The sequence below is a fragment of the Xiphophorus hellerii genome, chromosome 2, assembly GCF_003331165.1.
Source record: "Xiphophorus hellerii strain 12219 chromosome 2, Xiphophorus_hellerii-4.1, whole genome shotgun sequence".
Classification (NCBI taxonomy): Eukaryota; Metazoa; Chordata; class Actinopteri; order Cyprinodontiformes; family Poeciliidae; genus Xiphophorus; species Xiphophorus hellerii.
The window spans coordinates 16,796,952-16,811,983 of record NC_045673.1 but is presented as its reverse complement, the minus strand read 5'-3'; the positions used below and the strand labels follow the sequence as shown (position 1 = coordinate 16,811,983).

The 15,032-nt window shown below is 41.0% G+C and overlaps 1 protein-coding gene across 1 annotated transcript; it reads left to right on the top strand.

Annotated features, from left to right (window-relative positions):
* The first annotated feature begins 1,262 nt into the window (after positions 1-1,262).
* On the top strand, positions 1,263-9,705 carry igf2b (insulin-like growth factor 2b). The gene is given in 6 exon segments (XM_032585363.1): positions 1,263-1,494; positions 2,416-2,566; positions 4,834-4,958; positions 4,960-5,028; positions 6,320-6,361; positions 6,363-9,705. Coding segments are annotated over 6 exon segments (678 nt in total). The 5' UTR covers positions 1,263-1,407; the 3' UTR covers positions 6,567-9,705.
* The last annotated feature ends 5,327 nt before the right edge of the window (positions 9,706-15,032 follow it).

Here is a 15,032-nt window from a genome sequence, read left to right as displayed (position 1 = left end):
TGAAATAAGTTCAGCTTCTTATAATACTTTTGTACAATTCATGATCATATCAGCCTTAAATTTTATGTTGGACACTATCAAAAGATAACGGTCGACGCGAGAAACATCTTCCACAATTCTAAACAACTGTTGCAAGTTGCGAAAACATCAATTAAGTATCAAGTAATTTATTATGCTACGAATATAAAAATTTAAAGACATTTGTTGCCAAAAATGTACTCCCCTCGAAAGGTATTTTTTAGTGCACTCAAAGGATTGATAGATGGAGCTTTCTTGTTGGCTGCTCTTTGTGTCTGATCCTGTGACAAGACAATGCGACATTGAATTTCAAATGCATCGGCACTCTGCAGGATTTTGTCCGGACACATCACCTACTGCCCGGTCGAGAGCGAAATCAGATCCTGGATCAGCAGTTCAGCAGCATTTGTTGCTGATTTCAAGCCGCGAGACAAACAAACGGAGCTTCGCGATCTGGACCAGTAGGTGTCAGTCTGACTTTGGAGATGTCTACCTTTTTTTTTTGTTTTTTGCTGAAGAAGACACTTGCATAGCGGACCCCCCCATCCCCCTTGTAGATTCTCATTTTACAAAATGATGTGATCTCCCTTGTTATCTATAAAGTTTAAGATATTTTCTTTGCACTAAAGCTGCTCCTCTTGATGAGTTAAAATCCTGGGATCTTGTTTAAAGAAAACTTGACTTGTTTGCTCTCTTTAATGCCACAAATTCGGATTCTTATTTATTTAGACTCCCTGATGGCTCCAATTGATGATTCTTTTAGAGTCACTGCTGCATCCTGCCTCTGAGCATCAGCATCAGGACGGTAAACCACAGTCCAATCTTCCACTTTCCACGGCCAGACCACCTTTGACTCCCCCCTATTTACTTTTATATGCACACCTGAGTCAGAGGACAGCCCGCAGACTCTGTGCACAATGATTCCACTCAATCTTAATCTTAATTACAGCAGGGCGGAGACATTGACATTTTTCTTGGAGTCGCAGGAATTACGAACTATTCTCGTTCAGTCTGCGCCCTGTGTAAACAGTGTGATTGTAGGTTACAGAGCGTAAACGCAGAAAATGCCAGTGGAAGAGTTCCAAATTTGGCGACTCTCGCTCTCTCCCTCTTGTTCTTCCCTCTTTTGCGCGTTTTTTTTTTCTTTCCTGTAAGCACTTTTCCAACATCTCTGGGCCGTTTTTTTTATCAAGAGGAGGAGCGAGGACGAGGATGGGTGTAAGGGGCGTGTTTTAGTATATAATAGTTCTCCCGGAGAAGTTTTGCCTGTCGCCTGGTCTTTGGGACAGCCTCTCACACATCATCTCTATTATAGCCAAACCAACTGGGAAACTAACTCACCTGCAATATCGCCTACCAAAATAACTCCCCGCGACTTTGACTACTCTGATGCCATCTGACATGGAAACCCAGCAAAGATCCGGACACCACTCACTTTGCCACACCTGCCGGAGAACGGAGAGCTGCAGGATGAAGGTAACTGGAGCACAGATAGTTTCAGATCCCCCCCGTTTGAGTCTTGAGAGGGCTCAGGCTGTGGGAAGAGTGGATATTTGTTGCGGATGGTGGGGTAGTGGGTGGGGGGCACATAGATGCTTGATGGCACCAGTTTTCTGCATTTTGAGCAAGCGGGATTTCTTGATTTGCATGCAGCAAGAGAAAGTTCAGGATGCACAAACTACAAAGAGAGCACGGGTTTTTATGCCACGACAAAAAAGCCAAGAAACGAAAGCTTTGGTTTTAATCTCCCCTGACCTGGATGGTGCGCCGTTCGCCGGACACGGGCGAAAGAACAGCTGGTCGCCTTGCCAGCAGACAGGGGGCGGTAGGTCTGAGGGTCATTGAGCTCACTCCGGGGTGAGCAAGGGGAAATTATATGCTGAGTCTGTCTTTTTGGGATAGTTAACTATCGAGCAGCCGGCCTTGCAACTTTCTGGGATGTAGAGGGAGAGAGAGAGGGGTGGGGTGGGGGGGGGGGGGGGGGGGGGGGGGGGGGGGGGGGGGGGGGGGGGGTTGTGTAAGAGAGTGAAAGCTTAGAGATACTGGCGATATTTTTTTTCCTTTAGAATAAGCACTTCTTCCAGGTGCCAAACACATGACAGCAGCTGATAAAAATCGGGTACTTGGTGTTTGAGTGTGCTTACTTGATTTCATTTGACTCGCAGAGCAGACTTTTTTCCCCCCACGAGTTACTAGGTCAGTGCGTAAAACAGCTTTTAAGACTTTAATCTCTTACATTACAAAACAAAACATCTGGCTATGATTTTAGTTTTCATATACTGTTTTTTTTTTTATTATCATAATAACGGATCACAAATCTGGCAGTTGTCCACATCTTATGTCTTTATACTTTAATGTGTGTGTGTGTGTGTGTGTGTGTTTTTTTCACCCTTGCAGGTCAAGAAGATGTGCTCGACCAGCCGTGCGTTGCTCTTTGCGCTGGCTCTCACGCTCTACGTTGTGGAAATGGCCTCGGCAGAGACGTTGTGTGGGGGAGAGCTGGTGGATGCGCTGCAGTTTGTCTGCGAAGACAGAGGCTTCTATTTCAGTAGGTTCTTTTCTTTTTTCTTTCCTTTTCTTCAGAGCTGTGCAAGTTCCTCCAAAAACGGCCGGCGAAAATGTTGGTTTGCCGACTTTTTTTTTTTGTTTTGTTTTTTTAATTTAATTTCCCCCCCTCTCTCGCCCCTTTCCTACTCTCTCTGTTGTTTCACATCTGTTTGGATAGCTGAGACTGTCTGTGGCTGCGTGGTATGCGTGTTTGCTATTTTTCTTTCTCACGCACTGACGCCCATGCAACACACACACACACACACACACAATCACACGCAAGCCCGTGCGCGCAAACAGCGTCAGAAAGAAAGAGAGACAGAGAGAGAGAGAAAGAGAGAGATTGCAGCCAGCTGTGCCTCTCCAGGTCTGCTCTGCTGAGTCTGCTCGTACAGCCTGCACCTCTCATTGCATATGAAAGGGCCGGGCGGGCGAGCTGCGGAGGAACATACACGACCCCGGCGACACAATGGGCTGCTTGTTTATCAGTAAAGTAATAGCACCCCAAGAGGCATTACCAGTCGCCTCAGCACCACTATTCCCAGGCCAGGAGACCACACTGATGAGCTGCGAGGAGAGAAAAAATGGAACACACACACACACACCCACCCACACACACACCCATAGAGAAAGAGAGAGAGAGAGAGAGAGATTGCTAATGCCAGAGTAGAGAAAAGATCGTCAACGTGATTTTATCATTTCTGATTGTTGCTTCCATTGTATTGATGGTGGGGCTGGCTGAATGGCTTTATGAGGAGCATTGCCGTTAATCCTCACTAGGATAAGCTTCTGTTTGCTCTGTCGCCAATGCATGTGATGTACATAAGATCCACTGAAACAAACTGGATTCATTTAGGCATGGAATGTTAACATTTGCCACATGGCTGGTTTTTAGTCCTACTCGTGCTAAAATAAAATAAAATATTTATAATTGCATTTATAATAAAGCTATTTGTTGGCCGTTGCCAAAGTTTGGCTGGGATTTTTCACAGGGCGTGAATCAGATTGTAGGGTCTTAAGATTATCTTTAGAAATCAAAGTGAACAGCAAAATAGAGCCTATAAGCACCTCTAACACAAAAAGCGGATGTTGTAAATTGATACAAATAATACATTAGTTGTCAATGTTATTTGCATTGCATTATACTTCTGTTTCACTGGCTGACTGTTTAACCCTGCATACTAAATCTTATATTTGGGATCACAAATCTCTTCTACTGATTATTTGTGTGTCAGAAGCTGGAAAGCTTTGGGACCAGTCAAATGTAAAACTTTATTATTCTTATAAGGGCTTAATGCATACAATAAATCAATGATGGTATTCAAGTGCATATTTTGCCCTGTGAGGAGGAACACAAGTATAGCAAGCTCATAAAGGCTGGTTTGTTTAGTCAGGCTGTCTACTTAGGTATCCAGTCTGCAGTCTGCTGGTTAACATGCCCACTGCAGTTCCAAAATGGCATCCACTCTGTGTGAAACGGTACATATTTCCAAACATCACGATTTGACGTTGATTTAAGCAAGCTGACCATCAGTGTGCAGCTGTAAGCCGTGTTCTGACAGAAAGTTTTGGTAGTGTTAAACCTGGCTCAGATTAAACCCGAAGTTTATGTTGACATTGATAAACAGTCCAGCCAGGCTAAGCTGTGCAGATTCTCATTTTGCCTTTGGACAAATGAGCAGAATCTTGAGTTTATCCCAAAACTTTACTCAGTCATTCCTCTTTCTCCCTGGATGACCAGCTCTTCCTGTAATCAAATCTAGCTGTCCTTCTTGTGAGATCTCTCCAGCTTAGTGAGGGCTGCCAGGCTTCAGACAAGGCCTTTATTGATCATGTGAAATGTTACTTTGTGCAACCCCCTCACCTTTACCAGCTAAGTGTTGCATCTTCTGTTGTGTTTTGCCATTCTTACTTTCTGTTTATCCCCATTCATTGACAATTTGACAAAGCAGAAGCAAAAATATTGGATTATTCTGAAGTATTTTCTAGCACTATCTCTGATTTCTGGTTCCTTTGAACATGGTGTTTACTTGAAACACTTTCATTTTGGGATGCCCAGATATGCTTAATCAGATTATCCCTTACAACCAAAAATATTTGTTGCTGTTCGTCACAGATTTCCTTTTATCCTCTTTTCTCCAAGGTCTGCTGCAATTGTTGAAGTAATCCTGCAAAAACAACCCCAATTTGTTACCGGAGCCCATGTGTGTTTTTTTCAGGCCTCAACCTTCGTCGCCTTTCTTACATTCCTACTTTGTTTCTCCTCAGGTAGGCCAAACAGCAGGAATAGCAATCATCGGCGCCCCCAGAACCGTGGGATTGTAGAGGAGTGTTGTTTCCGTAGCTGTGACCTCAACCTGCTGGAGCAATACTGTGCCAAACCAGCCAAGTCCGGAGAGGGACGTGTCGTCCTCCTCTATGCAGAGCATGCCCGTCATGCCCGTCATGCCCACACTAAAGCAGGTGGGTCCAGAAGCAGCAACAACGAAAACAAAAACACAAAGGCTTGTCCAGGTCTCTTATCTGCCCTTCCATCTCACCTGAAACACAGAGTGCAGACTGAAATCTACACAAAAACAGGTTTATCTTGTTACGTTTGCATTGCTAAGCAGTTGCAAAGTGCTGACCATTGTGGAAAACATTAGCACAGTCACAGTACATTTTATTCTAGAGATCACATTGTCAATAATCTCATGGTTAAGTGCCTGAGTGCTGATCTGGAACAAAAACAGCGTGTTATGATTTTCAAAGAACAGCAAGCTGTCTAAAAATATTCCAATCCAAAAACACCTATTACAGCTCAAAGAGCTTTATTGGAATATACTTAAAATGTGGAATAGCTTAAAGACTCAACTCCTGAAGGCATCTTCAAGGCTATCTTAAAATGCTTAGTACTTAAGATATGCGAAGAAAAAGCATAAATTATGCAGCTTTAAGATGCGAATTCTCTCTTTGACGGGAACCAAAAACAGGCTGCTGGGGAATTAGTTTGGACATGTCTCCAGTTTGTCTCAGTGGGGAGAGTTGATGGGTACAGCCTGCTCCGAGGGCCAGCTGTTCTTGGGGCTATTGAGCAGCTCTGTAGTGAATGGGGAGGGGCGGTAAACACTCTTCAAGTGGCAGGACCAAAACAAGCTATTCACATGGAGCGCTGGCTACTCACGCATAAATCCCAGCTAGCTCAGCTGCCAGGGCTCCCACTTGTCTCAATCTCTGGTGCTCACAACAACACCTACAACTGTTTCTCAGCATTTGCATAGATGTTCTAAAATGAGCTTCCTTTGTTTGAATGATAGCATGCAGCTCACATGTACAGTACAGACCAAAGGTTTGGATACAACTGTGTGTACAAACTTTTGGTCTGTACTCAATACAGGCCAAAAGTTTGGACACACTTTCTCATTGAATTCAATGAGAAGGTGTGTCCAAACTTTTGGTCTGTACTGTATATGACGGAGAGTGACCGCCTTTCCTTTGTTACCATATGCTAAAAAGCCCAAGCACTTATTGACAGTTTCTCTCACTTGAGGAAGCCAAAACAAGGGCAGGCTGGAGGCGAGGCAGAGGTTGTTTTGACGTTCAGCTCCATAAGAATGACATTTGATTTCCATTTTAGCGGTCCAAACAATGACCGAATGTTTTCGGGTAATAAACAAGGCTTTCCTCCATTGTAACAAGCACTTGAACAGTCATCTTATCTCCACTAATGAACTGACTTCCTCCTCTCCCTTTTTCCTCCTGCACGCCACAATAGGAAGCTGCAAGGAAGCCGCATGTGAGCATGAAGTATCCCAAGTCTGGACTATGAGTTGTGGGATAAGAACGCGGCCCGGCGACTCCGGAGGGGTGTCCCTGCCATCCTGAGGGCCAAAAAGTTTCGGAGGCAGGCAGAAAAGATTAAAGCCAAGGAGCAGGCCATCTTCCACCGGTCCTTGATCAGCCTTCCCAGCAAACTGCCCCCGGTGTTGCACACCACGGACAACTTTGTCAACCACAAGTGAGCCCGCTGCCAGCCCTTTTGCACAGACAAGAGTATGAGGGTGACAAAAAAAGACTAGGGGATTATAGCTTTGTCTCTGACGTCATTTCTGTGGCAGTCCCTCTTTGACCTCCCCTGCCCTGTCCGGGCCCACCAGTCCCTCCCCACTGCTCTTGTCCAGTACGTCTTGAACCCCTGGCCCTTTCCTAATGCCCCCGAACACCCTTCCACCTAAACCTCAGCCACCCTCCTCTGGCATACGAACATGCCTTCACAATCTTCCTGCCCCCTCTTCGCTCCCCTCCTCTTTCAGTCACCGATACAAAAGGAACAAACACAAGAGTTGAACAGAACTCTAACAATTCAGCTGAATGCAATTCAGGTGGATCCCCGAGCAAAAAGAGAAGTAAAAAGCAAGGGGAGGGAGAAGGAAGATGAAAGAGATCTCTGTTTGCAAGTGTCAAGAGGACACCTATCATAATGGGTTTTTTTCCTTTTCTTATCCCGGTGGAAGACAACTGAAAGTGAAGAACGACTTGCATGAAAGAATCCATTCCACATCATTTTTTTATTTTTCCTGAGGCAAAAGAAAACCTCTCTTAGTTCTTTTTTTCTCTATTAGTTTGCACCTCTACCTATAAAGGGACTTCCACACTGTAAGGAATTATTTTGCAAAATTAGATTCCTGTTCCAGCACCTTTTTTGATCACAAACAAAAAGCAGAAAAGTGTCTGCAGAATTGCACATTGCCACGGATTACGTCAAAGTAAAGAAAAAAAAGGCACTATTTTTTTATGAACAATGAACGTGTAGCTTAAAAAATAAATGTCATGGTGCTAGCTTTGGGAATGGACTCAAAGAAGAGGTTGAAAGCATGTTTTTGTTTTCCTTTTTTTGAATGAATATTAAACTTTCCGTTTTAAGGAAAGTGTGACTTTAAAATAAAGAAAGGAAAATAAAGGATATGGGGGAGCTCCTGGCAGTGGCGCTGTCAAAAAGGGGGGAAGAGTCACTGAGGAAAAAAAACGGGCTGTGTTGGCATCTCGGCTCATGGCGAGTTCTAGTGGCTGCTCATTATTAGTTCGCCAGCATTAGCAGCATGGAGAGGTGGCCCCAGACTCGGTTCTTGGTTCTCCTGTCCCTCTGACGCTGCTGGACAACATGGAGCACAACCTTGGACACACGTGGGACACCTTGGACCCTCTGGACTATAGCTGTGAGACAGTACTTCCTGTTTGCCATGCTTTTGCAGACTGCTTCCACAGGAACTGACACGGCATGGACAAAGAACAAAGTGGGATGATAATAATAATGGTTATATTTTATTTTGTCTTTTTTCATATCAATGTCTCATTGAAAAAAAAAAAGGAAAACCCTGTTCAGTTTCTGGTACCGTGACATTCCTGTTTTTCCAAGTTAGGCATTTTAAATTTTTTTGGTTTGTTTTCATGGTTATTGTTATTATATCATTTTACAGTTTAAAAGAAAGGCACAAAATGTTAATTCAAAGGGAAAAAAACAGCAATATTGTCAACTAACATTTTTATTTTATATCAGTAGTATTCACCTGCTTTTGCCTGAAAACAAATACTTGAAAATACAGTATATATATCTATGTATGTATAAATGCATATAAGGATATATATAGATATATAAATAGAAATATAATTAGTTTCCAGGGATGTTATTTTCCTTTTAGTCTGAGCTGTATCTTGCATAATGAGCCGCCAAGCTTTTGTGTTTCTTTTTTTTGTTTGTTGAAATACAAATAAGGGCACTGTATAAAGGCATTATTTATTTTGTTATAAAATATATTTGAAGAAAATTGGTCCAAATAATATACGTAGCACTGATGCTCAACTGACAGATTTATTTTGTATGATCTCTGTTTTTCCAATTGGAGTTGTAAGGCTTTTTTGTAGATGCTTTGTACCAAAAATAATGTCATTTTCTTTTTTTTTTTTCCTCATTTTGAAGTAGTTACCATAAATTAATTTTTTTTTTTTTAACAGCAGCATATAGCGTGGATTGATTTAGGCGTAACGTTTCACAGAAATAGGCACATATACTCTTAAATAGGACGGTCGGCATGGATTTCCAGAAGCGTCAGTGTGGGAACTTCTTCCTTTTTCCCCCCGATTATTGGTTAATGTTGATTGTAAATCAAACCCACTATGTTTTTGAAGCCACTTTAGTATTGATGACCAGATGTAATTAAATGGGAAAGACATCCAATGATCTTGTGAGGACCGTCTTTTTGGTTTAACTTACATGTGACTCAGACAAGTCATTGTATTGATGCCCTGATGATGTCACGGTAATGAAAGCAACAAACGAGTGTGAACTAGAGGACACTGTCTGTCAAATAGAAATTCTCTGTCTGTCTGTCTGTCTATGTCATTTTCTCCATGGCGTTGGAACGTGTTGGGTTACATTCACTCCTCATAATCCCACTAATGCATCCATTATGCATTCGATGAAGGGCTATCACTCTGAAGCATTCCTGATGCATTCAGGCTAAGATGTTGAGTTGCTGCTGAGTTAAAGTAATAATCTCCTTCTTGTTGCTACCCTTATCTGGTCATGATGCCGTTTTCCTCTGTTGACAAACCACTGACAGGGGCCACGTTAGTAACAAAAATAAGTAAACGAACATATATTTGTGCCACGATAGTTTTCACCTCCTCTCCTCGTCTGGGTCAAACGGCCCGCCTTGGAATTGAGACTAAATGGATGCTCGCCATAAAGTACTGTGGCGTAGAGTGGAGAGAACACTTTACGTCTTATTTCTGTTTGAGAGATCTGAGTGTCTGATTATATTTTACTTCAGTTGTGCAACAAAAGCAGGCAGTGCAATTATAATAAATGTTATATTATTATTATATTTTATATTTTTCCTGCTAGGACTGCATTCATTCACTATTGTAATGTTCAAACAGGCTACTCTAGTGTTGTTATGAATGGCGTGAAAGACAACCACTTCTTCTTTTCGCTGAATATGAAGAGATGACTCACAGAGCGAAGGCAACATTTGTCTGTCAGTAGCTCATTCAAGCCTGTGTATTTTATTGATTTAATCTCTGCACGCTAGATCGTCCGAAATGCACAATTCATGTACTTTCATTTTTAATATCAATAAAAAAAACATTTTATCAAACATACTTGTGGCTAAAGAATTTACTCTGTGTTTTTTTTTTTCATGTTTGATGTGTGTTTTCAGCTTTAAGTTTGTGGTGAGCCTCAGGGAAACTTCTGAGATATTTTTATATCACTTAAGACTTTGAGCACCGTTTAAATGATTTGTTACATTTTGAGATGTCGCAAAGAATCTCCGGCTGTTTTAAGCTCATCTTTTTTCCCTCCTCTCCCTGTTTTCGTTTAGTCATCTGCCTGCCTGCGCAGCTGCTTGTCTGTTCCTGTCTGTCTGTCACTTATTCCTTAAATCAGCACCCACAAAATTTCAAGTAGGATTGCCCACAACTCCTCTGTTATTCCTTCTCTGCATGCATCCCCTAAATCGAACCCATTGTTTTTTGGAGTGTCTGACACGCCCGTCCATCCTCTATTGTGTGTCTTTCAGTGCCAGGCAGCTTAGTTTAGCAACTAGTAGTTCTGAAATTATCACATGCATTCTGAAAACAGCACATCTTTTCATTAGTGAATATGGAGCCACACACCCTCTCGTGGGATATCTGTTACTAGGCAGATTTTCAGACTTTCGCATTCGAGGGACTGAGGTAATCTGAAGTTTGCCACAGTTCATGGGAGATTTTCATTCTAAGTTTTAGCTTGGCTCAAAAAGTTTGGACTTAGCACCCAGAAATGCAAGAATCTATCTTTCCTCTAGCCATAAAGTAAGGTTTTTGTCTTGTAGTGATGAGATGCACGTGTTCTCGCTGGCAAAGTGGAGAGGCATGTTTGGCTATCGTTGCAGGAGCTCATGTTCTGTGTTTTATGGTCATAAATTGCTCTATTAAATCACCTTTGAGACAGGACAGATGGTGCACGTTCGCACACATCAGGTACATACCAAGCATTTGTATGTGATCATATAAAAATTTCCATGAGTTTACTCTCTAAGCAAATGAATGCAGTTTTTTTTTTTTCATTCATGTGGTTTGATTGATGAATGAAGTATTGGCGCTGACTGTTTAATAAGTAAATTTTATTGACTGTGTGCTTTAGAGGAAAATAAAAAGGCACACGTTGAATCAACAAGAAACAGAAATATGTTTGCTCAGCTGAAATATATTGAGTTCTGGAAGTATTGATTTTATTTATCTATGCAGAGAAAACATAATTCTTTAAAAGTAAAACCAATAGGTGTTTTTTTCTTTCAGGTGAATGTGTGTGTGCCTCTTATAGCACTCTCATTTTGTAAGGCCCTTTTGCCCCACAAATGCTACCTAGTGAGAACCCAATACTCCGTATGGGGCCTCATATCAAGAAGTGCTGTTTTTGGGTTGGAGGTTAGGACTAATATTTTAACTGATTTTATTTTAGAATTAAGCATATACTGGGAATGGTTAGGTTTGGGTTAGGGTCAGTCTTATCCTCTAGAATAATGAAAAATGAATGGAAGTCAATAGAGCCCTTGTGAAGATAGAAAGATATAACACTTGTGTGTGTATTCTGGAAAACCTGCTCCCTGCAGATGCCTAGAGTGACTCTAAATTGTAAAGATACGATCAATTTCCTTTCATGACAGGAATGGCATGACATAAATCAACCTGAAACAAGCCAAGCTGTCAGCGCCGGTGAAGCTGGTGACGTGTTTTGGTGGCATAGCTTCAAAGAGGTGATTAAAATATAGAGGAGTTATGAATCTAGCAGATGTGCAAACATCCCAAAGGAACTGGGTGTGTGGTATGCATGCAAATAAAAGAAGTGCATTTTTGACAAAGTCAAGATACATCTGAGGCCAGGATTGTGAAGTCACCAGAAATGAGCAAACATTAGGAAGATGCCAAGGGGCATCTCCAGAACGTTCTATGTGAGGTGGCTAGATGGGGCGTGGGGCATTAAAAAGGCTGGGAAAAGCCACAGTGATATATAATTTTAATTGGCAGATGTTCAAATTTAGCTAAATAAATAAAGCTTGCATCATAATTCTGAAACAACCTAACATTCTGTTTTGAAGTACAAATATACTATCAAATTAGATTTGACATGTTACAACTAAGCTGCCTTACACAGGCTTCTTGTTGCTTGTAGAATTGATTTTAAGGTCCTTAGTATGACATTGAAAGCTCTTTATGGACTTGGGCCAATTTACATTATGAACTTTCATTGTAATTATAGTTCATACACTTCAGAACATAATAGTGATTTTGTACAATTTACAAAATACCCACTACAGTAGCTATACACTATGTAAAAATGGGTGTAAAATAATTTATGCTTTGGAAGCTAATTCATTAAACAAAATTATGGCTCAAGAGGATCATTTTACCTTAGCTTTTAGGGATCATTATTAGTTGCATTATTGTTGTTTTTATGTGTTCTAATTCAATCATAAAATTCAACCAAATGTTTTTTTGGGATTTTGCAATGTTCATTGTACTTTGAATGGATTTTTATACTTTATATTTGAACAAGCTTTGTGGTGTTCATGTAAAAGACTTTGAGTTAGATTCAAATTTATAAAAATGTGCTAAACATTTACTTTGTTACACCTGAAAAATTGTATGCCCATGAAATTAAAAACCTTATAGCCCTTCTATTTTTTATTTTCCTTTACCTAGAGATGTGATCCTGGTATTATTTAAGAAGTGGGCCAGGACTAGAGTGAAAGACAAAAACAGGGATGCTATGAAGGATAAACAAGAAAACAGGAATAAATAAGAAAAAAAAGAATAAAGAAATGAGTAAATGATCAAAACTTGTCCTTTACTCTCTAAATTTCATGCATAGAAATATTGTGCATCTAGGACTGCCTGACCAATGATGCCCCACCTTTAATTTAACTGCTGGAGCTAAATGAGTCAAACAACATGATCTTTTACATCCATCCCTATCATAGAGGCTTTGAGAACTTCAGAGCAGAGTGTAGATGTGGGTGGCACTGCTCCTCCAGGCTTGACATTGGAGACTGCCAAAGAGCACACTGGAGTTAGTTGTGGTTGGCCGGATGCACGGGATGCATGTTAGGCCTGGCCAACAATTGAGGCACAGGGTTTGGCAGGTCCGGACCATCGCAGCCCAGCGTGGCTACACAGGCCAATTAAGATAGCCCTCCTCTGCTCCTTTCTTCTCCTCTCCCCCTCTGTCTCTCTATCTCTCACTTCCCTCTCTTTATCTAATACTTTGTCTCTTGTGCGCTCCCTCTCTCAATCTCTCAGTCCTCACAAAGCATGGTTGCACATTCCTCCTTTGCCCACTTTTCCTCTCTAATTGCTGTGGACTGAAAAGAGGATGGAGGGAAGGCAATGAGATTGAGAGAATGAGACAGTGAGAGAGAGAATTAGGAGAAAAAGGGGTCATACCACAGCACCTCAATTGCCAGAACAAACTGTACTGGCTCCCTGTGATAGTCAAGTGCATTCACGGTGTGTAAAAGCGTAAGCATTCAGTGTTCCCTGTTTTAGGTAATTAATCAGAAACACAACCATATGGATGCTTTCAACTCCAAGAGTTTATAATGTGAAACATAAATCTGTCGACATCTTTGCATGGGCTCCGAGGTGATTGCTGCAGAGACTTAGCATAAAGAGCGAATTGTGTTTCTTCAGTGCCCCACAAAACTATCTAATTGTCAATTTCTAATCAGCCAGGATTTGCAACAAGGCTTTTGTAATTACATAACCTCAGGTTCTGACATATTAACAGGGTTTTTTATAACTAAAAAATTTTTTAGTGGATTTTAAGCAAATTGAAACAGCAAGGAAAGAAGAGAAAAAATGCCAAAAGGTATGGAAAGAGGCTTTGGGGTCTCTTTGAGATTTTCAGTATTCTTGTTGTCCTGTTCATTAAGGTTCTAATACTGTAATCCAGCTACAAAGATAATTCTGAAGTAAAAAAAACCCCAAAAAACCTTGACATTAAAAATGTTATGTTTGCATGGGTTCAGATGTGATTGTTTCATGGGTGAAACAAAAAGAAAAAAAACATTCCTGGGGAAACCAAACAACTGCACAATGCCCGTGTTTGTTTTATTTTTTAGTTCCAAAAAAAGCATAAGAAGAATTCATACATCCCACTCACGCACTAAACATAGAAAGCCTCAGATGCTGCATTTGTAAAGTTCTGCAATTCTGAGGCTTTCTGTGTTTTTTTTTCAACAAACACTGAAAGGTCAGAGACATGGCAGAGCAATGTGGATGTGACTAAAACGTGTGGTTCTGCAGGGTCAAAACATGGAACATGGGCTGGTTTTGCCGTAAAACAACAGCAACAACAACAAAATCATAACAATCGGGGAAGTGGTTTCTAGTGGTGTGGTGACTGTGTCACTGCAGGACAATTTCCTCCAGCTAAAAAACTAGGGGTTAACTTCATGCTCAAGTGATTTCTGTATGGTACAATCTATGTTTGGTTGATACTTACATTACTTTCAATATCCAAAAGTTACCTTCTGTGACCTCAATTTGGTGATTTAACAAGTCCAAAATGTCAGTATAAACATAAAAGTTTTTGAACTCAGCATTTTTGTCACATTATAACCACAAACATCAATGTATCCATGTTTCAGGAAAACACAAAGTAGCGTTTAAATGTTAAGTGGAGGGGAAATCCTACATGGGTTTCAATGTTTTCAACGACAATAACAAAAAAAAAAACTGTCATTCTGACTCCCTGAATGTATTTTTCACTGCAATTTCAGCTGCAACCCTTTAGGAGTATGGACCAGCTTTGCATATCTAGAGGCTGAAATGTTTGTCTCTTCCTCTCAAGTTCAGTCAGCTTGTAAAAAAAATCTGATTAAGAACTAAAGTTTTCAAATCTTTTCATAGATTCTCAGGTGGATTTAGGTCTGGACATTGACTTGTCCATTTCAACAAAGGGAAATTTATCAATCTAAACCAGGCATGTCAGGCTCTATAACTCAAGAACTCTATAGGTTTTAGATGTCCCTTTTCTTCAACACAGCTTATTCAAATTGCTAATTGACTTTTTTTACCACATTGCCATTCTCTATAGAGGCCTGATAGCAAGAAATTTGGTTCTAATGTGTCAAGTGACTATATCACATAAAACATGCAGGACACCAACCCTTAAGGACTGATTTTAGACTGACATAAATCAATCTCTTATAGCAGACTGACTTTAGGTTTAGGCACAAAATCCTGCAAGTTGATCCTCCAACTCAGTCACAAGCCTGTTCCAGCTGCAAACACGTTTTCTCTGAAGACTTAAGTCCCACCCCATTTCCTCTCAAATTTGACCAGATTTCATGTCTCTTGCTGATGAGCTTTACCACAGCATAATACTTCCACCATTGTGTTTCCCAGTGGAGACATCGTTTTCAGTCAGATGTGCTGTGTTAGTG